Here is a 22,957-nt window from a genome sequence, read left to right on the forward strand (position 1 = left end):
CCATCAAGTAAAATACCAGATTTTTTCATGCTTGTCCCACTTGTGTCATCAATCCACAGAATGGCAATCAATGTCCAACACACCCATTAAAAACTATAGAATTTTGGGTGTCCAGCTGCAACTGCAACCCAGACTGCCCATAAATTTATGCAATCCAAACTACTACATAGCATGTCTGACATGCAGCCAACAAGTGTAGATTATGGTGAGATTAGGCCACAGAACTCACAAAGTTTTCACCGTTATGAATGCTGTAAGCTTCCAATCATGCAGCTCCATAGCTGTTAACAGGTCCTCTTTCTCCCCTAATACAGCAAGATGATATGTGGCAAATAGCGCTGTTTTTCCAAGTCAAGAGTATGTCTTCTTCACATCTCTCGAGAATTTTGCTGCCACTTGAGGCACAAGAGAATAAGATACAAAAAGGCAGAAAACCCCAAAGAATAGCCATAAATTCTCCATCTTAAAATAAAAAGGTAAAATTAACTTTTCCCCACAAAATAAAAAGTATATTCTTTTTTGGGAGCTGAGAAATTATTGGAACATAGTTTACTGTATTCCTATAAGGATACCAAGGCCATTCCATCTTTCCAAGGCTGTTAAGCAGAGTCCTTGACTTTATGATCACCTGTACATCAGGATTCTACGTATCCTACTTTATCTTCACCAAATCTAGCATTTATATAAGCCTGGCTAGATTTGGAGACAATCTTATTATGGTATCATATGGTTATCTCAAGGTTTTTATAAATCTAAAGATGAATGTAGGATTAAAAAGAACCTCATGCTGCAAGTCCTCATCCTTCTTCATTCATTGACCACTTTCTGTCATAACACTAGCTGGCTTCTTGCCATTCCTGAACATCTTAATTTTCCTCTAGATACTAGTTAGCACTTTCAATTTCCCATCCAAATGATGCCCACCTTAGTTTCAGTCCTCCTGTCAACTTATTTTATGTTGTTTAATCAGTTCTTCTTCACTCTGTGTCCAGCTACCATATTCCCCTCCCAGGCTCATTTTCACTAGATTAAACAAAACCAACTCACCTCACCTCCTGCAGGTGAGCCTTTCCATTCCCCAGTCACTGAAGTAACCAATGTTTTATCCCATTACAAGATTAGTCAGGGCTTTTTAGAATGTGGGAGACTAATTGCAAACAATATTCCAGAAGTTCCTCAATTTCCTGCACAGTGGAGGGAAATTATGCCTACTTCTAATAGCAGCACTAACAGAAAAAAAATCCTGCCAGCTTCTGGCCCTCATCAGCACAGAAAATTTGCTGCATGCAACCAGTTCTTAGCAAGATATTGCAATTTGGTCCTATTATACTTAATCCCATTCTTGTTCTATCCCTCTATTTTTTTCTAAAATATCCATTTTTACAATGTCTCAAAGCTGATAAATGCACTAATATTGCAAACTGAATCTAGAGTACAATCAATGCTATATATTGCATTCCTGTAAATAGGCAAAGCATGAGGGTTTTAAATTGAAATATGACGCAATTCAGTGAATTCAACATACTGTTCTTTAGCTGTACTCTTGCTCTTAGAAAATTTCCATGATTTCCAGTCCTGGTCAGCACACATAACTCTGATATTAAAAAACTGAAATAAACAGCCAAAACGAGCAGCATGGACATTTTAATCGTATGCACCCGGTCACGGAGAGAACTGCTAAAATCTGGGTTAATCCTTCCAATCCTTAGTCAGAATTGAAAGTTCGTGCAATTGAAATAGTATGCCAGAATTAGATTCGCTTGTGGTAAGGATTCGATTAAGCCAAAAATAAAGATCTTGTCCACAGTCTGAAATAGTTTCAGCTAGAATCAAAGTAGTGCATTTCTACTGACAGATATTATAATCCAGAAGTCTCATTGCACTGAGACCAAACTCATAGCCCTTCTTTCACAGGAAATTTATTTGGGACAAATCTCAGACACCCTGATTTTCAGATAGGTGTTTTGTCAAAAAAGAAAAAAAAAAAATCAGCATTTGTCAAAAATGATAATGACAACTGCTAGACTGGAATGTGAATAAGACCCAGCCTTCAGTTAGGAAGACCGTAGAAAGACAATTACTTATATTGCAATTTTATGAAGCAGATTCTCACAAACACCCTAGTGGCAACTTTAACTACTTTGTATTTGTTACTGTACTTAAAAACATGGCATACACACCAGATATAAAATATTTATCTTGTATCTATTTATCTGTATTGGGCAGGGGACTGTTTTTATTTTTAGCAAGCTGAGAGATTACACATGTCAGCATGGAAAATTTTAAAAATGAAGAAGAGAAGATACCACTCTCCCAGGAGCCATTTCCCTTGGAGCATCTTCATCATTTGATTAAAGCCTGCACGGATCAGGCTGGATTAAGTCTAAAATATAACAAATATTCTGTATTTACTGCTGCAAGTCTTCAGTCTTGTCTATAGACAATTTATGTCAAGCCTGAAGTTTACAGTTGTTTTTCTGATGAAGTTACATGCGATCACCTCAAGACCCAGAAAGCCAGTGCTCCCCTTGAGCCTACAAATGCCACGTCTGCGTACTTGTGTAACACATCACACTGTGCACAGTTACCATGGGAGGCAAAAGCAAAGTGGCACTAAAACTTTCAGTTACAAACATTAAAGGTTTATAGTAACAGAATAATAGAGGCAAATATTCAGCTTTAGCCTCCGTGCCAACATAGCCAGAGGTTTCAAGCTATTGCATAAGCATATTTCTGTAATCTTTGTTGCTCCAAAGCTGGAAGCTTTTACTCAGGCAAGGCTCTTTGAAGTTACTTTAGAAACTGGCTCTCTGCAGATGGAAAAACAAATGATTAAACCAGCTCAATAGGGAGTCAGACTTATTGTACATACTTGATTTAAAAAGAAGCTAAGGGAGGGAGAATTTTTTTTTCAGTACAACATTGGAATGTTTGTTAAGAAGGAAAATATACCACTGTCTGAGCTCAATCAGAAAAACTGTTTTAATAACAGAGTTTTTAACTGGGTCAAACATGCAAATGAAACCTTAAGGTGACCTGGTAAGACAAAAATCTAACTACCAAAATGGAGTTTAAATAGAATATCAGGTTTAACTTTAGCAAAGGCAGGTAGCATGTCAACAAGATATTTTACCAGCAGTCCAGTATGTCATCTGAAAGACCCAAATAGCATTACAGCCCTTAACATATCAAATCATTCCACCTTGGATATTAAGAGGCTACGTCTGCATCTTTATGCCTTTTATATAAAGAACATATTAAGCCCCTTATTAGAAAGGCAAAAAACCCTCCATCTTCTCTTTACATTGCAGCATTCAAATCTTCAGGTAAAGCATTTAAGTAGGCACTAAAGGACTATATGTTTGAAGTATTTGCTTATTTTGCACTTGCTCCTGGTCCTCTACTTCACAATGAAATCAATCATGCCGCAGTTGGGATCCCACAAGCAGGATTTCTGCCTTCCGTGTGGGACTCACGCATGATCTGGATGCTGTAAGCGTGGATGCTATCCTTTCCTAGAAGCAGCACACTCCTCGGCATTTAGAAATGCCTTTGCTGACCTAGAGAATTGTTTTCAGCATAAGTTTAGAACAAAGATTTTTGCATGCCTATAACTTACTTATCAGACAGTAAAAAAAGCATTAGAGGGTGGGAAATGAGCAAAGTTAATTCTTATTTTGGCTTAAGTTTTTCACTGCTTTCAGGCAGTGTCCACCGAGGTGTTCACTGCAGCTTAATAGGACTTATATTGGAATAAGGATTAATGAGCTGGACTGTTACATTTTATTATGCGATGGAGTAACTCACTATTTGAGGTCTCGACCTCTACCTTGTGAAAAAGGTAAACCACAAAACAGCTCCTCTCAAGCCAACAGTCATCTACAAGGAAGAGGAGAACCAGCCCACACTTAAACACAAAGAAAACAACTTAAGCAAGCACACAGAAAAGACTGGTAAGTCTTTCAATGACCACTAAAGGCACACATGCTACAGGTGACAGCTGACTTGCCACATGTTCATTTAAATTTTAATACAGAGACCACGAAATGTGTTTTTATGAGAAACTGCAAATCTGAAAATACTTGTATATAGTGAGAAGTTACTGAGCAATTGTTCAGAATATTTTAAATGTGAAGATTTTTTATTATTTACGCCTGTCCTAAATCAGCTATTTAGTGTCATTTCACTTATGCACTGACCATCAGAAATATTCTAGTAACTCTTATGCTATAAAATGGTGATAGATAGTAAAGAACAACAATGGGAAAGTGAAAAAGATTGTAGCCAGAAGCCTGTATCCTGGAAAAGGTTAGAAAAAGGAAAGCATGTGACACAACTTTTTAAACTGTTAAGACTGGAAAAATGACAGGATGAGTACACCTGGAAATGGCTATGAAGACCATTTGTTGACTTTAGCCAGCCTGGGGTGATTGTGTGATAAAAATAATGTAAACTTGTATTTTTCTCTCTCCAAGTGAGTTTACTCTGCAAAGAGTCATAGCTATCCTTATCTGACACTTTCCTACGCTCTACTCTCTGAAGACATTGCTCATTTTCAACCTCATGACACAACCAGTCATTTAGACGACATCAGCATTTACGGAATTCACGATCCATAACTTTGTTCGGTGCGCATAACTACAATTTAAGCTATAAGTGCCAGTAAACCTGAGTCGCAGAATAATAGTTTAAAGCAATAGCAAAACACATTCACATACAGAGGAGACTGCAGACTCAGTGAGCCACCTAACACTGTGGAAAGCAATTTATTTCAATATATTATAACTGTCAGTCTGTCCTGTTTCCAGGTATACTGAAGCCCATAATGGGAGATCTGAAGTTCAGAGTAACTGAATTGAAAATCAATTATAAAAGGAAATCATAAACATATTTTCAAATGAAAGTTCCTAAAAATCCAAGGACCCCCACAAAGCACCTCAATAAAGTGAACATACATAGAAAAAAGTACACGTATTACTACAAATCAGAGAACTATTAAAATACATTTCCATTGTCTATAGAAATGGATGTTTACATAGCAGGACATCAGTGCTGGACATAGTAGCCAGCCAAATGCATAGCAAAATAAAGGGAGGGCTGTATACTTAGGAAAGCCTATAAACTGACCTTGTCCCAGAGGTTATACTAAAGAAAAAAGTAAAAGCAGTAGGGAAATTTTAAATAGAACTAGAAGAGAAACATGCAGACTCCAATACATCAATTTCCAGATACTTAACTACAGCCCAGACTCTCTACATCGCATCAGGAAAACCAAATGTCCCCCTGTACATAAAGCTGGTCAATGAATGCAGAAGATATTACTTGGAACAGAGGAAGAATTGCCCAAAATCCCAAGGCCATGAACCCTGAAGAGATACTGAGATGGAAACTGTTTGGAGTTTTGAATACTTTTGTTTTTCTCATATTTCTTTCTTCACAAATAGATCGCTTTCATCAGCAATTCCTATTGCTGGTTTATCACCACCTCAGCTCTCCACCTACATCACCCTAGCTCACCTGGTTTACTTTCTCATCGTTTCCCTATTTTCTGCTTACTAAATATAAACATGCTTGGCTTAAAGTCATAACAGTTTTTACTTTCTTCTTGGGATTCCAGAGAATTTTTATTTGCTCCAATTAATCTTATTTTAGCACAACTATTATCTGTGCTTTATGTAAGCTCAAAGAGTCCCAGTACTCCTAACGTTAAGGGATACATAACTTTAAGCTGATATATTCTCTCCTAGCCAACCTTGCTTCTGCTAGAAGTGAACTAAGACAATAAATAGAAAAAAAAACCACCACCAAACCTACCCTGACTCTAGCACTAGGGTGACACTCAAGTATAAAGTAGAAATAGCAAATAGATGTCATGCAGATGAAGACAGAATAACAGGAGGTTGTTTGGAGGCAGCTGCTTGGTGGAAGGAGATTTGCATATAGAATGGACTGGATAAGAAAAACGCAGTCTAAGAGAACGCGAAGGAAGCAAGTGTTTCTTTTTACAATTTCTAAACTGATTTGCTGTTACATAGTTAAGCAATAGAGCTCAATGTTTTGCATTCTAAGCATTGGAGCCATCCACAACATTTTTAGCTAGAAATCGGATTCCACAGCCTTTTCTCAGATAACAATAGTTAAAATGCAGATGGAGAAAGCAGAGTGGAGGGGATGGTAAACAGATCAAAATGAAACAAAGGTATTTACTACAAAGGTAATACGACTATTGAAAATAAACCAGACCATCCTAAACAGTATTTGACCAGAATACAGACACTTTCCAGGGTTTTTGCATCTGTTTTCTTACGATGAATTCACAAACCTTATCTAGTCCCGGTTAAGTACTTCATATAGCTCTGATAACTCTGCCAACACAATTTACCCAGAACTCTTAATTAGCCTCACACCCAAAAAATAACATGTAATTTGTCTGGTAATTACATGTTTCTGTAACTCCTAAAAGCAACTCATTATAGGAATGTCATGCACTTAGAATGGATTACGTTAATTTTATTTTCTGTTTATCCAATTATAACTGTCATTCGTAATTGTATTGTAAATTGTGTTGAGCTGAAAGGTGCTTATAAAATCCCTGCTCTTTCCTCTGTCATAGTGGTTCTACATATGCAGTGTGTTTCCGCTAGACACGAGATCAATGTAGTGAAAACAAAGCAGCCCTATTGTTAATTCCAGTCATGTGGAGAGGCAAGCTGGTCAGTGTAAATAGACAAAACTTTGCATCAACAAAATTACAGGCAGAAATCTTGCATCAAAAGTCGGGACACTAAAAAAAACAACCACCACCACCACTGTCAAGAAAAGGAAAAGATAAGCAGCTTCCCACCTAGCAATCCCTTGAATGAAACATGTTTATAGAAATATCTTGCTCCGAGATGCACAAAAGCAGGCTATAGTTACACACACTGAGCGGAGGCCATAGGGTAAGACTAGCAATGGTGTTCTCAGTCACATTGCAGCAGGTAACTCGTGACAAAGAAACAGTCCAGCCTGTCTTCATTAAAAGCCTAAAAGGAAATTGCTTTCCCAAACCTATGATGGAGACAGAAAGCTTAAAACACTGACTGAAGAGTCATCTGATAATCAAGCAACTCCCCAAGGGAGCTTAGTCAAAAACTAGATAAAGGAATACATAATTTTAGAGTTGAAAGGCACATGGTCTCGATCTGGAAAAACCTACTTTATCCAGGCTACTCCAAGATGTACCTGATCCTACTGTGAATTACACTGCCTTCAGCCAATTCAACACACCAAGCCACTATTACTTGTAGGCTCCATCCTGAGGAGCAGGTAAATCAATGAACTTGAAGAAAAATAGCAAAAGCATGAAAATGACAACCTTTTATTCTCCCACCCTTCCTCTCTGCCTTCAGCAAGGGAATCTGGAGGAAAGCAGGGAGAAGAACCTGCACATATACCAGAAGAACAGACCTCAGACCTTGCTCTATCAGACCTGATCATGCCTAAATGTGAAACAAAAGATGACTTTCAAAAGAAACTGAAGTCATTTTGGAGCTGTATGCAGAATATTACAGTGTTTTAATCAAATATCCACAGCCCTCCAATATGCTGCTTAGTGTATTACGGCCAAAAGGGACTGCACTTTTGTTTTGAATTTGCCCCTGTCCAAGTATAGGTAAATCTTGCTAAGTATTCTCTGTTCTATAAATGCATGATCAAATGGAGATGTTTCAGTGTTGCCCATACTCTAAAAGTTTACAACTAGTTTATGACCTCAGAAGTGTTGCTGAATTTCCTAGTTCAGTTTTAGTTCAGCTTCTGTGGCTGTTGAGGACATGAGTGGAGTAGGAATAGATCACACAAACTGTCTAGATAGATACATTTATGAATTTCTTTAATCTGTAGGTGAAGTTTAAACAAAACCTTAGTCACAAATTTGGACTAGAAACTGTTCCTTATCAGGAGGTTTAAATCCATCACAAAGGTTGATCAGGGAACCCTGTGTACTCCTCAGCCCACTCCACTAGGCAGCAATAGTCTCCTCATGCCTGAGTCCCAGAAGGTACAGACCTTTCTCTAGAGGAATTTTGCTCTTCCCTAATAAAAGATAACTCATACATCTAGGACCTCCTTCTTTCAAACACTCAGGCTTTTGATCACTTAAGCTTCATGTGTATGGAAAGTACAAGGGAAATTGCTGTTGGGAAAAGTGAGACAACATTAACTGTCTACCACAAACTTACAGCTGCTGGACACCAGTTAACCTCCATCTGCAACTTAGAATGTCACATTTCTGTATCAGGAAACCAGCTTGTTTTCCTGTTGGTTCTTCAGCTTTTATATTTCATTTCTTCTACACACTTTAATTTCTCTCTGAAACATTCCCCCTTCTAACTCATCTTACTTCCAGTTCTGGTTTTACTGTGAGTCTCAACATTTCCCTGACCCAATATATCAAGTCTCAGGATAGAAAATTCACCATGGGACTTCTATCACAGCTTCTTTGAGTACAAATACTAAAAAAGAAATGCTTGCTAGCTGCTATGCAGTTATACAAGAGTGCAAAACCTTTCCATGGAAACAAGAGGGAGACCCAAGCATAATCCATAGGCAGCCCTGCCTCTCCAGGGCCATGTGACCCCCAGCTAGGTCTCCATCTCAAGAAACCAGAGAGGCCCTCAGTTGGAGGGTGAAAGTGCAGCATGTCTGGAGCTCTGCACTGGGAAAATTAAACCACATCCATTGTTACAAACTGTGCAGCTAGCTTATGCACCTCAATTGCAAGCACAGGGTTTTTCTCCTAAGGACATTAAGTCTAAATCTAATATAAATAGGCAGTGATGCTGCTACAGGTTTATTTATTTATTTCAGTGAAGTACAGAAGAAAATATCACAAGGATTTAAACAAACAATATGGTGACAGATGGTGTGGAGACAATCCAGGCCAGGCTCCCTCAGTAAAATCTACACAACTTCATAGCTCCAGGAAAGAGGGGAAGCAGAGGAGGAAGAGGAAGAGGGACAGAAAAGAGTACATGCAAAGCTGGCCCAGATGATCACAGATTTCTAACAAATAACAACAACTGCAGACTGAAAAGTCTCTGTTCATCTATACGAAGCTCTTTGTACCATCACTAACGTAGGCAGATCTACCCCAGATATCTTCCACGCAAATCCAAAAAATTTATAAAGAAATTTTTCAAATTAAATTGTTATTTCAAATAAGTGACAATTAGAACATACTATTAAACTGTCTGTTCAAATAATCTAAGCATCCTCTCCAAAATAATAGATGAAACATGAAAAATGTGTCTGACATGATATCAAGGCCCTTCTGTTCTCTTCACTGCGTAATTTTATTAGGATGAATATTTTCAGGTATGTTTTCTGGATATATCCTGATTGCCAGAAACGCCTTATGTGCTTTATAATAGTCTATCATTATTTCGTAGCTTAAAGGGAATAATATTGGATTTTATATTTGAGAATGTACTTGGGAAAAAAATTCTAAAGGTGCCACCAGGAATGTCTGTGAGCAGAAAATTACACTGAAGGTCTGGCATTCTACTCTTACAGCTCAGGAATACACTGTGTTATAATTACCTATAGGCAGGCAATAGTTTGGAGAAATTGCATGGATGATCCACAACAGTAACTTATTAGCATTTTTAAAATGTTGTTGCTCAAAACAAAGACACTTATGTATTTCTGTTTTCAAGAACTATAAGAACAGACAGTTTGAAGAGAATGAAAACAGTACCTTTGAGATGAAAATACATTGCTCTTACTGCAAACAGATAGACCCAAGTGAAGCCAAACGCTCCTGTCTCCTAAATAAGAGTGGTTTATAGGATCCCATCCTGCACCCTGGGCTCAGCTGCAGCTGTGTCAGCTCAAGTAAGCTAAAAAAATAACATAGTAACTTACCCACACCTGAGCTACATCAAAATCAAGTAACTCTAGGAGATTTCCATTTCCTACAATTTGCTTATCAGTTACAGAAATTTCCAATCTCCTCAAAACTATCTTCCTTCTACTAACGAAAATTAAACCGAATATTCCTCCCTCCAAACCCACAAGAGTGACAGCTCAAGTCTACTCTCATGATATTCCAGAAAATTCCCCATGCTTTCCTTAGCTAAATTAAGAGGGGAAACTTTTGTGTGGACAAGGGAATGAGGAATAATACAATAATCTGAGAACCAGCTAGAAAAATCCTTTAGGAAATGAGAGAGCAAGAAAGCAAGGCTCATGTCACTAATATAATGCTCCTTCAAGTTCTGAGACACAGCTCAAAGCAGCAAACGCTGCAGCTCTCACTGTTAAAGCTTTGCTTTCTCACAGCAATGACAGGACAGGAATAGCAGTGCCAACCAGCACGCTGTAGCATCACCACCTCACGCTCCCACAGCACTGCCTCCTGTTGAAGAAAAGCACAAGATATTGTATCCATTCACTTCGGTAAGACATTCCAAGCATGTCTTTAACCATTTAATAACAGTGATTGTGGCACGTGTGCATGAGGTGCGACTGCAGATCATGAGCCTAGTTTTAAAAATCTTTATCGACGTGCAAAACAACTTTAGTTTTAAAAATTACACGTGGATGGACTTTTATGGATATGGTCAAGTAAACACAGATTTGCAAGAGAAGGTCAATGCTACATTTTTCTTGAAGTTCAAAATAAAAGTGAGAATATCTGAAAGTTATGCTTCTTATAGCAGCATTAGTACAGCCAGAAGGAAAGAAAGTCAAATTCACCTGCTTCTTTAAAAGAGGCAGAAGCTGGAAATATTGCAAATGGAATAGTGCAAGCTACTGTATCTAGACCCAAAACACCAGTTACATGAATACAGGTATTTTTGCACTAAAGCATTTATTAAACTACAGTTTAATCTTCCAGTCTTTTGCAGAACCAACCAAAGCCAAAGTTAGTATCATGCTCAGGTGTATAGTGCCGTACACATGTAATATCAGTTAGCAGTAAGGGAAGGAATCAAAAGTTACAAAAACTAAAGATTTTCTGTAAAAATACAGGACTGCTTTTATGAGCCAACTAGATGAGCTGGACAGAAATCTACAAAAAGCATATGGAAGACATGCAAATTGATGAGCACACTCCATGAAGTATGATCTCCAGAAAAGATTCTACAATAAAAAACAACCCAACACCCATCACAACAATTTTTAAAGCATAAGAATTGAAGCACGCTTATGTATAGTGTAAATGTGAAGTATGGCTTTTGAACTGGTTTTTTTCCTTTTTTTTTTTATATGATTACTGCACTATGAGGACACATGGCAAAGAAGTTATCAGATGAGTAGAGGAACCTTAAGAGCAGCATACAAAGCTGCACATGGATAAGGGAGTGTAAATTCTCAGTACCAGAGCCAGAAGTCTGAGTGTGCTCCAATCGTAGTTACAAGACTGGGTTTCCAGTTCTAGTTTGCACAAGTGCAGTATCGTTTTTGTACCTCAGGAAGAAGGAAAAACAGAGCAATTCCAGCCGTGTCTATAATGAGCTCAAAATGACAGGTAATGCAAACATCTGCAAGTATTTCAGTAAAATACCTGCAAAATATCCACCAAAAGAATGAACAAGATTTAAAAGTACAGTTTCTCTCACTACTTATTCACAGTTAGATGTCTTAATAAGTATCCCAGCAGCACTCCAGGAGGCGGGGGCTGGCGGGTGAGTTGAACATGAGCCAGCAGTGCACCCTTCCGGTGACAGAGCCTCTCCAGGCTGCCTTAGCCAGAGCACAGCCAGCTGCTCGAGAGGAGGGATTGTTCCCCTCTCTGGAACTGCGAGGCCATGTCTGCAGCCCTCTGTCCAATTCTGCGTTTTCCCATACAAGACACCAGTATACTCAAGTGAGTCCAAAGGACGGGAGCGCAGGAGGTGCGAGAAAAGACTAAGTAGACTCTCTTGCCCAGAAAAGGGTCAGGCAAGGACGGGAATAATTGCAGTCTACAACTACACAGAGACAGACTCAGCGACTCACAGCAAAAGAACAAGAGCCTGTGGTTACAGTACAGAGGGAAATTCTAATGAGATATGATGAAAATATTTGCATGGTGAGAAAGGTTAAGTACTATAACAGATTGCCCAGAGAGGCTGTGGTATCTACATCCGTGGAAACATTCAAAACTTGACTGGATGATCTTATTTGACTATGATGGCAGCTCATCATTGAGCTAGTGTTGGGTTAGACAACCTCCAGACATCCTTTCTAACCTCAATTGCTCTATGATTTTATGTTTACTATCTTGGAGGAGGATGGAGGTAAAAAAGGAAAGCTGAAGGTAGTGGTAGATGCAAAAAGGATTTTACACTAAACAATTAAGAAAAATGTTTATTGCCAATATTATCAGCAGAAAGAATAATGAAGAACAATAATTTAACCATATATAATACTTAATTTTGGAAAAGCAAAGATTTATTTTGCATAACATTTCCAGAGCTGTTTAAAGGAGCATCACTTTGTAATAGCCCTTCTGGAAAACTACACTAGCCTTTAACGCTGTTTGGCTGTGCATTGAAACTGTCAGTACTTCCTCAACAATAACACTTCAGGTTATGTCTTTCAGAAAGGTTTCTAATGAGAAGTTAGAAAGACTTAATTTTGCGATATGCCAAAGCGGTGTGGTTCAAAGACACTAAGTATTCCTGGATGTATTTAGAATACGTAGGGGCCTTTCCCCACTTGTGAAGGAAATAAATATTTTATTATTGCCACAGAACTAACCATGATGTTCTGTTTTAGAAAGGTATCATAAATACTAACGTTATAATGACAGCATGTAGTGAAACAAGCTTAACTAAGTTTAAAACCAAATGCTCAAGTTGGGAAACAGTTCCTAAGTAATGTTTGGTTTGAGATCTCTTGAATGTCAACAGATACAAGATGAATAAACAGCCAGTCTGTTTTCAGCATCCTCCAAGGGATGCTGACACACAGCAGGTTGGCACAGATGCCCCAGACACAATTCTCATCTTGTCTCAGTACACTATCCCACATCTGAGTATGTTTTCAGTCCGTGGCAGCACTGGGAACCAACGCCAAGGAGCAGTTCATTGGCAGGAGAGCTCCTGCCAACAGCAGGTGATAAAATCAGCTGGAGGCAGAGCATGTGGCACTGTCCAAAGGGTATCTCTACAGTGCAGTTGGGATTGGGTAGGTACCATACATCCTAAGTGTCATATTGGTTTATTGGTAGGGTTTTGACAGCAGGTGTCAGGTGAAGGCAGATCAGCTAGGTTCAGAAAACATGTCAGTTTTGTTGGCTTCGCACGTCTGCCAATTTTCAGAGTCTATACCAAGTAACATATCTCCTCAGCTGGTGCGGGCAAACTTTAACCAAACTGCAGGAGAGTAGAGCCAGCTGGGCCAACGGAGGAGGCAGTCTAAACTACGCACTGTTCGCAGCAGATGTTCGCACTGGGACTCAGTACTTCAAAAGCTCTATGTCCTGCATTAATCACGCATACTCCAAATGTGTACATATCTCATATTTAGAAACCCAGAACAACCTTTTTTCTTTTTAAAAAGATGGCTCTTCATGTGAGATTCACATTGGCATAATATTTATTAGCCATAAAGAATATGGTAAGCTTATCTACTCTGAGTCACTCCAGTAAAGTCTTTAGCAGTATAGATGAATTCTTATTGCGTGCCTTCAGTTCAGTTCATGTTTAGGACAGTTAAGCACCACAGAACAACTACCTGGCACAGAATTCACTGAACTGTTGTGCCGCCTTTGTGTCAGCCATGCTTGGTAGACTGCAAACAAGCAGGTACTACACACACACACACATTTTGAAGTAAAAGTCATCTAAAACACAGTGCCAGCATAAAGCCACAGAGGAAATATCTGTTAGAGCCACACAATAAGGATATAAATGAAATGGCCTTATTAGAGTGCCAGAGAACTACATCCACAAGCAGGAGTGGGACCAAACACCTTCTTTGCATATCCAGCCATCATAACGTAGGAGACAAAACAGAGGGCTTCCAACACTGATCAACCTCACAACTTAGCCAACACCCATGTGTTTCAGCTAAAATTCTGACACCGACTTGGAAGGCAGATTTTACATTTGCAGTCCTTCTCCCTCAGACTTTGTCTCCTCTGCCTTAATGACGTCACTGTGAATTTCACCTTCAACTCCCAGGAATACATTCCTAAGCAAAGGATTAATTGAGTGACACATGCAAGTCTTTACCGCGATGTCCCAAACCCAGTCGCAAGACATTGCACATTGCAAAAGGCAAGTCAAAAATTAAGGCAATTTTAGTTACACGAATAAACAATTCCTTCAGCCAATTCAAGCTACCGAAGACAGTTCTGTTAGATTGCCTTAATACACAAAAGAACAGTTTTGATTTCCCAAGTGGAAATCTTAGAAGCCAAGTTTCAGCACAAAAACGTTTTATTAGCAAACTGTGATAACCCCTTAAATCAAAGACAGTGATATAATAATGACAATATTAGCATACAATGAAAACAGAATTAACTTACTGAGACAAGAAAAATACAATCTATTTCATTTTCTAGAGGCTCCTACATAAGAGTAAAAAATAAATCTGTATCTGTAACACCCTGCATCTGCTGCTGAGCGTGAAGTTGATTCCGTAAGGATTTCTGCCAGTGTTTCATCACTCAGCTCTCACTGGGATCTTCAAATGTTCTTATACCGGCATAGAAAGTTGAGTGAAATATGTATCAAATAAAATTGCTAACTATGCATAAAGCCAGCTTTACAAAGGCAGGTAAATCTGTACAGTAATTTAAAAGCACCTGGAATAACTGCCTCTGCAACTTGTTCACTGCAATTACATTTAAGATAGTAGCATTGACTGCAATGATCTTTCCATAGAAATCAAGATGTCAAACCCATTGTTATGGAATTTCTGCTATAATTCAGCACTTACTGTCCTCCCCTTGTATGATATAAGTTTTAAAGGAAAGCCATTGAAAATGCCAAGAGACAGATCTCTTATCCCAGTGGAAAAAGACTTTCCCAGAGGTAAAAAGTTTCAAAAGTTCAAAGCCCATTCCTCTATTGTAACTAATCGTTGCCTCTTTCCTGCTTCTTTTCCCCTCCCTCAAGTTATGAAACAACATATCTGGACTGCTTCACTTTTAGATGAATTCCAAGAGCTCTTTACTAATCAAAAGCCACTTAAAAGGAACAACAAGATTTAACGAATAAGAAACTCTAAATGGTACAAATATCAGTACATTACGATTAACACTGAAAAGGCTCGTGTGCTGGAAAACCAGTAAACGACTTCCCACACTCAAACTGCCTCCTCAGCTATCCTGTTTCACACCGCAGTGGGAGCTCCTCTCGGACTTTCAGGCCAAGCAGCAGTCGGTGCCAGAGAGCTGAGTCCTGCGAGGTGCTAAGCACCCACTGGTTCAGAGACCACAGCCATCACTTTACAAGATCATGCTGCTGTGCCAGGAAGGATTTTTTTGGGGAATTGTTACAATGTTAAGGAAGATGAGCTGGGTACTTGAGTCACTTTTGTCATTCCACAATCTCACAACAGACTACAAAGAGATGTTTTCCAACAAAATAACTGGTCATTATCTCCAGAGTTCAGACAATCCCACTGTGGATTTTCATGAACTATAGTAGGAAATTAGAAGTATCTGGTTAGCAAAAATCTAATTTAATAATTACAGTGAATACAAGAGCTGGTTCAAGTTTGCAAGACTACTTAATTTATAGACTGTAGTGGATCACAAAAGTCCAGCTTAATATGGTTGTCTTATTGCTACTATTGTCCTCAAATACATTCACATCTATCGCTTGCTATTTCTTATAAGTACTGCAGAATACCTACTTATAATTTTACATCTTACGCTTAAAATCATTTTATTGACCTACTATTTTGAGGCGTTTACAGTCATATGTCATACTTGCTAGTAAATTTCTAAACTGACCAGCATCCAGCATGCTGCAGAGTAAAATTTCATAAGGACTGCTTTTATAATGGACAAAAAGTTAAGTTTCAGGCATGAACCCCAAAATATTTCAAAATATTCAATGAGTGATCAATGAGGACACTGCTCAGTATATTTTTTTCAGTTTTAAAGTACAGAAAGACAAATAGAAGCATCCTTTTTGAACTACTCACAATAGAGACAAACACAGTGAAGTATATTAGACTAGCAAAAGCTCTTAATAAATTTTCCTACCTTATCCGCCATTATCATGGAGGCCCCGCCATGAATTCCAAGAATTGGAATAGAAGTCTGAGATGAAATAAAATCCAAAATCTGAGCTACTGCCTCCTGATCAGTGTCATCTCCAAAAACCACTCCATGGATCTTGGTGCCTGACATCAAGTCGCAAACATGTGTTATGATGCTTTTAGGGTCAGTCTGGTTCACCAGAAGGGTCACTACATTGACATCAACAGTCAGGTCTGCTGACATTTCCCTGGTCCACAGAGCTCTGATATCTCTCTCTGTGATATACTTGGTCCTTCCCAGAATCACTGCAATGTTCAGGATGGGATAATTTTTCTCTGCTCCATGAACAAGATCCAAAGGTGCCAGAAGAGCTTGAAGTACCAGGAGAGCACAGCCAATTTTCCTCATCTTTGCCAGCTTTATCCCCTGTAAAAGCGATCACATTGTATGAGAAAAACGACAGAGAGGAAAAAATATATACTGTACGTGCCCAATGGAGGTTTTAAACAGAAAGCTTCTAGACACAATGCAAACTTTAGCAGCATTTTATAATGCATTCTTCAACTCAGTTTCAATACAAGCTTCTAATACCCCCTCGAAAAGTTGGCTTGCCAATGACAGTATTACAATTGGTCTCCTGCAAGCAAGGCAAAAAAACATAGCACAAGTTCAGAGGAAAGACCCATTAAATTTCTTCCTGGATGGCCAACAAAATTAAAATGACTGACATCATGAAAAAAAAAAAAAAAGACATTATCATCCTTCTCTTTATCCTTGCCATCCTAAAACAGGTAAACCACGGAAATCTATTTTCTGCAGTCCTGAACGTCTATTTATAATTTAGTCACAGTCTAACAGGAAGAGGTGCTTTAGCTCAAAATGAGAGAGGCGAGCCAGAGGTCTGCTGAAAACCCTCATCCACATTCTCCACATCTCACAGTATCCCAGAACCATGCTGTTTCATTTCTGAAGATCTCTCCTAGGCAGCTGCTGCTCAAGCAGAGTCTACTGCATTTCTGGAACAAATTCAGAAGCACAATATTCTATCTTAGTTCTTCTCCCTCCTCTTACGTGACATTTACTTGAGCATCTCAGAACTGCTGATCTCAGGCACAAAGTTGTCACTGGTGTCGAAGGAGAGGGTGTTCCATAACCGAGCATCACTGCATTGGTTTATTTTATGTCTTCACTGAATCTCTGTAGGGGGCTGAATATAGACAGAGTAGGATGGGGAGAGAGATGAGCCATATAAGTGATCCGAACTATCTGAAGGAGGGAGAAGAGGGAGAGCAGGTCTGACTCTGCAAGATCTCCCTCCGTTTCTGTGCCCCGGGGGATTTCCACCCCCATAGCTGGCGCTCTGCTAGCTGCAAGAAGGGAGTCCCTGTGCCACATAAAGCCAAGCTTGTTGCAAAGCGTCACACAGAAAACACGAGCAGGGCTGTCCAATCAGGGGTGGCATTTTTCAGATCTCCCCTCTCGTCCTGCCAGCCCTATCTCCATCATCAATCAGAATCATCTGCTGCTGAAACACACACCAAGACGAGTGCTCGCTGTATCATCACCTCCTGTCGGGGCAGACAAGGAGACGAGCACTTGAGAGACCATTTAATTGCAAATTAGTGCCCCAGTGCTTCCCGAGCCACTGCGCCGCGGGCCAGGTTCCCACCGCCGCAGCGCCAGAGGTAGCACGGACAGCGGCGGGAAGACACCCAAACGCCCGCAAACCCCAGGCAGCTCCCGCTTCCTTCGGACCCCAGAAAGTAACGATTATAGCCCGAAACACCACACCCCCCCCACCCCCCACCCCCCCGGGCACAGCTCGGTCCCCGTAACCGGCGGTACCGCACCGGGAGCGCCCCCGGCTCCCCCGCCGCGGCGGCGCGATGGCGCCCCCTGGCGCCGTCCCACGTACCCAGCGCCTCAGGAGACGGAGCGGCGGCGGCTGCCGGTGGTGCCGGTGCTGGTGGTGCCGGTGCTGGTGCAGGGCATGCCGCGGCCGCGGGCATGTCTCGCCCCTCGGTGCCCGGGCTCAGGGGCGGCCTCCGCGCCGCTGGCCGCACGCGTGATCGCCGCCGCAGCCTGCGAGCAACATGGCATCCCGGGAGGGCAGCTAAGCGGACATGGAGACAGGCAAAGGGGGGCTGGACACGGAGAGGCGGGTGGGACGGGACGGGACAACGGAGGGGAAGAAAGGAGACGATGAAAAGCCGTTAGTCAGGCTGCAGATTTAACAGGGTGGGGGAAGAAAACAAACATACAACCATATTTCCACCTCATGAGGCATGTGAACCTAAATAAAGTTACTAGACTCAAAAGTTCCGCGCCCCCTCGTTCACTTAGAAATAAATTTAAGCTCCTTCCTAACAGCAGTGCCCGTGAGCCCGCAGCCGTCCGGGAAACGTCCCTCGTCCTATTCAGGTCAGGAAAATCCCGGGCTCCTAACTGCCCGTTTGCTTCCAAGAGAAACGCACGGGTTTGAGCTCTAAGGGAAGAGACATCCAACCTGGAAAGAGCAGCCAGAAGCAAACTAATTCACATGATCAAGGCCAGGAGTTTTCTTGACAGGTTCAAAACAAGCATAATCTCGAAAACAGCTAAATTGGTCTGGGATAAAGCTCTTTATCTTGTAACGGAACAGATTCATTCTCAATTTATCATAAACAAACCCAGGGAGACACACTCTGGCACATCCCTCCATGAAAAGCTCGGATTGCTTCGATTTTTCGTTCACTATTTCCAGTAAATACGTATAAAGATACTTCTTCAAGCAATCACAGTTAAATGTAGGACGCTGGCTCGTCAGGCAAAGGCAACCGGCATTCCCTGACCGGTCCTCGGTGCTGCCTGGAAACTAAGAGCCAAGCATCAAACCGCGGGATCCGGCGCCGCTGCCATCCCTGCGCGGCGCCCGGTGCCTCCGAGCCCATCCCCAACTACTGGGCGCGTATTAGCGCTCGCCGGAAAGGCAATACTTACTGCATTCTCCCTCCACATAGTTCCAGTTTTAAGACCCTCAAAGTCATTTCAGTAGATTCCTTTGCAAACAACGAAGTGGAAAATAGGTCCCCTAACGCCTGGATTTCATCCTGCAACTTGTTCCCACCGCAGTAAACACAAGCCCGGCAGCCCTTTACCGCTTGAAATCCCGCATGATCAAGTTTTAGCAGAGCCATTGCAACTGAGCTTCGCTCTTCACTCTCGGCAGGAGGCATCTAAGCGTCTTCATTCTTTTTTATCCCTCCTTGTTTGTCGTTGTTTAAAGGGCAATTGCAATATCGCTGGAGCAGTTCCCCAGGACGGCAGCCTCAGAGCCCCCGCGCTCCTCTCAGCTCCTTGGAAGCGGCAGGGACTGGCAGCGCCGGTGCCTGGAGGTGCGGCGGGATCCACCCGGCGCCGCCGCGCGGGGGCCGCCTGCCGGCCCGGCCCGCTCCGCTCCGCCGCCCCCGGCCCCGCCGCCCTTGCAGGGGCGAAGCTCACGGGCGCCTTGTCAAGCCGAGACCAATCGCGGCTGATCTGAAGGCTCCCCCCACCCCATCCCACCCCCACCCGCCCCGTTCCGCTTCCACAGGCACCAGCGAATGAGTCAGACCCAGGCGATCGGGGAGGGGGTGTCAGATCTGGGGGAACGGTGAAAGCGCCGGGTTTGGGGCAGAAGAGTGGCAAACTTGAGCAGTCTTCCCACGTTAACAGCCCCAGCGAAAGGCTGGTAGCCCGGGAAACCCCAGTGTTCTCCTTCCTCTTGATGCAGGGGCTGTCAACCAGAAATCCCTGCCATGGGCTCAGGGGAACAAATGTGGAGCAGCAGCTTCCACACTAAAAGTAGCTCTAAAAGCTCCAGACCGCAGGCAAATATCACAAAATACTCTGCAGAAATTAGCTCCATCTGGGCATCCCCGCTGCTCCATCCCCCCCATTCGACATCCCGCATTTCAAAGCATTGTGCCCTTTTCTCCACCTCCCACTCATCTGGCACAGCCCCGGTGTCAGACCCACCTTGCTGGCGAGTAGCTCTTTCCTCCTTGCCCACACCCCACACCACCACTACCTTCCTTCACCGCACACTGCCGCACCTCCTCCCTCTCTTTTCTGCTTTCCCCTTTCCACCATCCTGCTCCAGCTGCCACAACTTATTTGGTTTTGCACGAATGAATGTACCAGCTAACTACCACATAGGTGATGTCCTCTTTTGTCCTCGATCCTTTACAGTCATATGTATTTCTACACCGAATACTTCAGATTAAGGCAAATTCACACATTTTGACAGACCCACTCAACAAGGCACCTATGCCAGAGGAAACCTTTGGGTTCAAATAGGATAATGTCAAGTGTCCACTCGCTGAAGTTTGCTTTTTACCACGTTAAGACACGAAACACTGACAACTCACTCCCTAAGACATTTAACACTGCATCAGCTTTACTGCTCTTGACAGTCTCTTCATAAAATTCCCTAATAGGTCTATGCCTTTTTTTTTTTTTACCTTTGACAGATCTCATCTCCTAACTTATTTAGAGATTACTTCCTTAGATATTGCATTAGTCTTCCTAAGGAAAGCAATTAAGCAGCTACAACTGTGCCATTTTTTAAAAAAGTTTGATGTTTTAATGCATCTTTGCATTTCACCCTTGATGCACATTTTTCTCCCATAAGTATTACAGCGATGTTTGTCACAGTTACCAGAGATGAGGTTGCATATCCATCCTCATGTAAGGGTTACTTCAGTGTTTTCGTGCAGTAGATTTATTGGAACAGCAGCAAAGCCAGGGATTCAAGATCCTCAAATGCAAGTTAAATTTACAATGGCAAAAAAAATTGGCTTTAATATGAGCATATATTTAAAATATTAAAAGTGACATGGTGTCTTTGGAAAATACTTAGTATACAATATGCTGTGTATGATACATTGACTGAATTTAATGGTTTGAAAGACCAATACAAGCAATAGCCACGTTTTCTAGCTTTAATAGACCTGTATGATTTTCATTAATTTAGACATACTTTAACATTATTTCAATATTCTTTCCTCGATTACTCTTACAAATTTTGTGAAATATCACATTAAAACTTAGACGAAATTAATTTATGAATTAGAATTAAAATAAAGCATATTATTAAAAGTTTGCCCAAATCTTGGTAGTACATACACAGTCTTCTCAACAGCCTCACGAAATTCAAGCAGATCACTGCCTACAGAGCTGATTAAACACTACAAAACTAGACTGCTATTTTAATTGACATCCATAGTCCCTTTCTAGGTATATTTGCACAGTTTAATTTAAGATTAAAGAGAAGAGCTGCAAACATCGTAAGAAACCAACTTCACTCAGCAGAAACAAGAAAATAAAATTTGCATTTAAGTGTCTTTAACCTATCTTTGTAACTTCTGTGTAAAAAGGGAACACTTACTTCAAAAGCAATGTAGCAAACACTACCACGCCTGCACTTGGGAGATTAAGTTACAAATTTAATATTTTCCTGGAGAACATTTCTTCTGAAAGGCAGATGGATTGATACGTAACTGATTGCCTTCTCCACACAAACAGCTGCGCACTTATCTAGAAGAAGCTACAAGATAACTTCAAGAAGATTGGAATCCTGCTCTTCTGAGAGTATTTTCCAGCTGGGGTTTCCCTACCTCCTGCCTGCTACATAAAACCACAGTTAAAGGTCAGAAACTTGCTTCTTACTCAGTTCCTTTCCAGAGCAACATCAAACTACAGGAAGGTTTCCCTTTTCTGAAAATTACCTGTTGCAGAGCACACTTGTCAAGAGAAACAAGTAGCCAAATTATCAGGTACAAGAAATGTTTCCAAAGGAGGCAAGAGCAGCAGCGGGGTCTCATGGTCTGGCACAAGGTGGATTTCTGTCTCTGATGCTGACCAATCAGTGACACTTGTGTCTGTTACTTTCTCTCCCTTTGCTTTACTTTACCAGCTGTAAAATGCTCACCTGAGACATGTTAGACAGCTGAATTAAAAGCCAGATTTAACTCTCAGATTCAGGAAAACTCCATTATTTTCCTCTTGCTCTTAGAAAGAGCAGTGTTAAGTACAATCACCCTTTTTAAAAAGAACTCGTTCTCATGTCATGACACCAGAGATAGCCAAGAGAAATACTTTAACGTATTAGAAGTCAAATTATTGCCACTGTGCTTTCAACAGAGGTAGTCTTTGTTGCCAAAGTCTAAGCCATGATTCAAGAGATCTCTGAAAGAAATTGCAGACGGAGTCAGTAATCCTTGCTACATGGGAACACCGTTACACAAGACTTCATATGTTTTGTGAAACAAAACGGTGACGAGAGATTACAGGTAACTGGCTAGTTCAAGGGAGAGAGGCTTACTTAGAAATCATTCCAACTTTTAAAATGTTTCTAGTTCCAGCAATAAACTCCTCTTACATTTAGGAAATATTGCTGTAACAAGTAGCAAGATATTTACATGCATCTTATCTGTCACAAATATCTGAATTTCATCTACTCTGAGAAAACTCTCCAGCAAGAATCGAAAGCAACATTGATGCAAAGCACTTTTTCAGTACCACACAGGATCAAGTCTGAAATGAAACCACTTGACTCAACAAAAACTTAGTGCATAGCAAACAATACAGTAACATAAACTTACTCTTGGGGGGGGCAGGGGGGCAGCAAAGTTATGTACATGTTAAATGAACTCAAAGTAAAAGTGGGAAAGAACTCAATTGTTTTCAAATTTACTGAAATATTTGGTCACAGATGGCCCTCTTATTGAAAACTGGCTTAGCTCCTCA

The 22,957-nt window shown here is 41.0% G+C and overlaps 1 protein-coding gene across 1 annotated transcript in view; it reads right to left on the reverse strand.

Moving 5' to 3' along the window:
- Positions 1-16,597, reverse strand: part of GRIN2A (glutamate ionotropic receptor NMDA type subunit 2A) — a 174,004-nt gene extending 157,407 nt beyond the window's left edge. Inside the window, exon 1 of the mRNA XM_086622012.1 lies at positions 16,193-16,597. Coding sequence (XP_086478138.1) covers positions 16,193-16,597 — 405 coding nt within the window. The remainder of the gene's footprint in view (positions 1-16,192) is intronic.
- Between the last annotated feature and the right edge of the window lie 6,360 nt (positions 16,598-22,957).

Source organism: Tauraco erythrolophus, chromosome 17, assembly GCF_009769465.1.
Source record: "Tauraco erythrolophus isolate bTauEry1 chromosome 17, bTauEry1.pri, whole genome shotgun sequence".
In the NCBI taxonomy this organism is placed as follows: Eukaryota; Metazoa; Chordata; class Aves; order Musophagiformes; family Musophagidae; genus Tauraco; species Tauraco erythrolophus.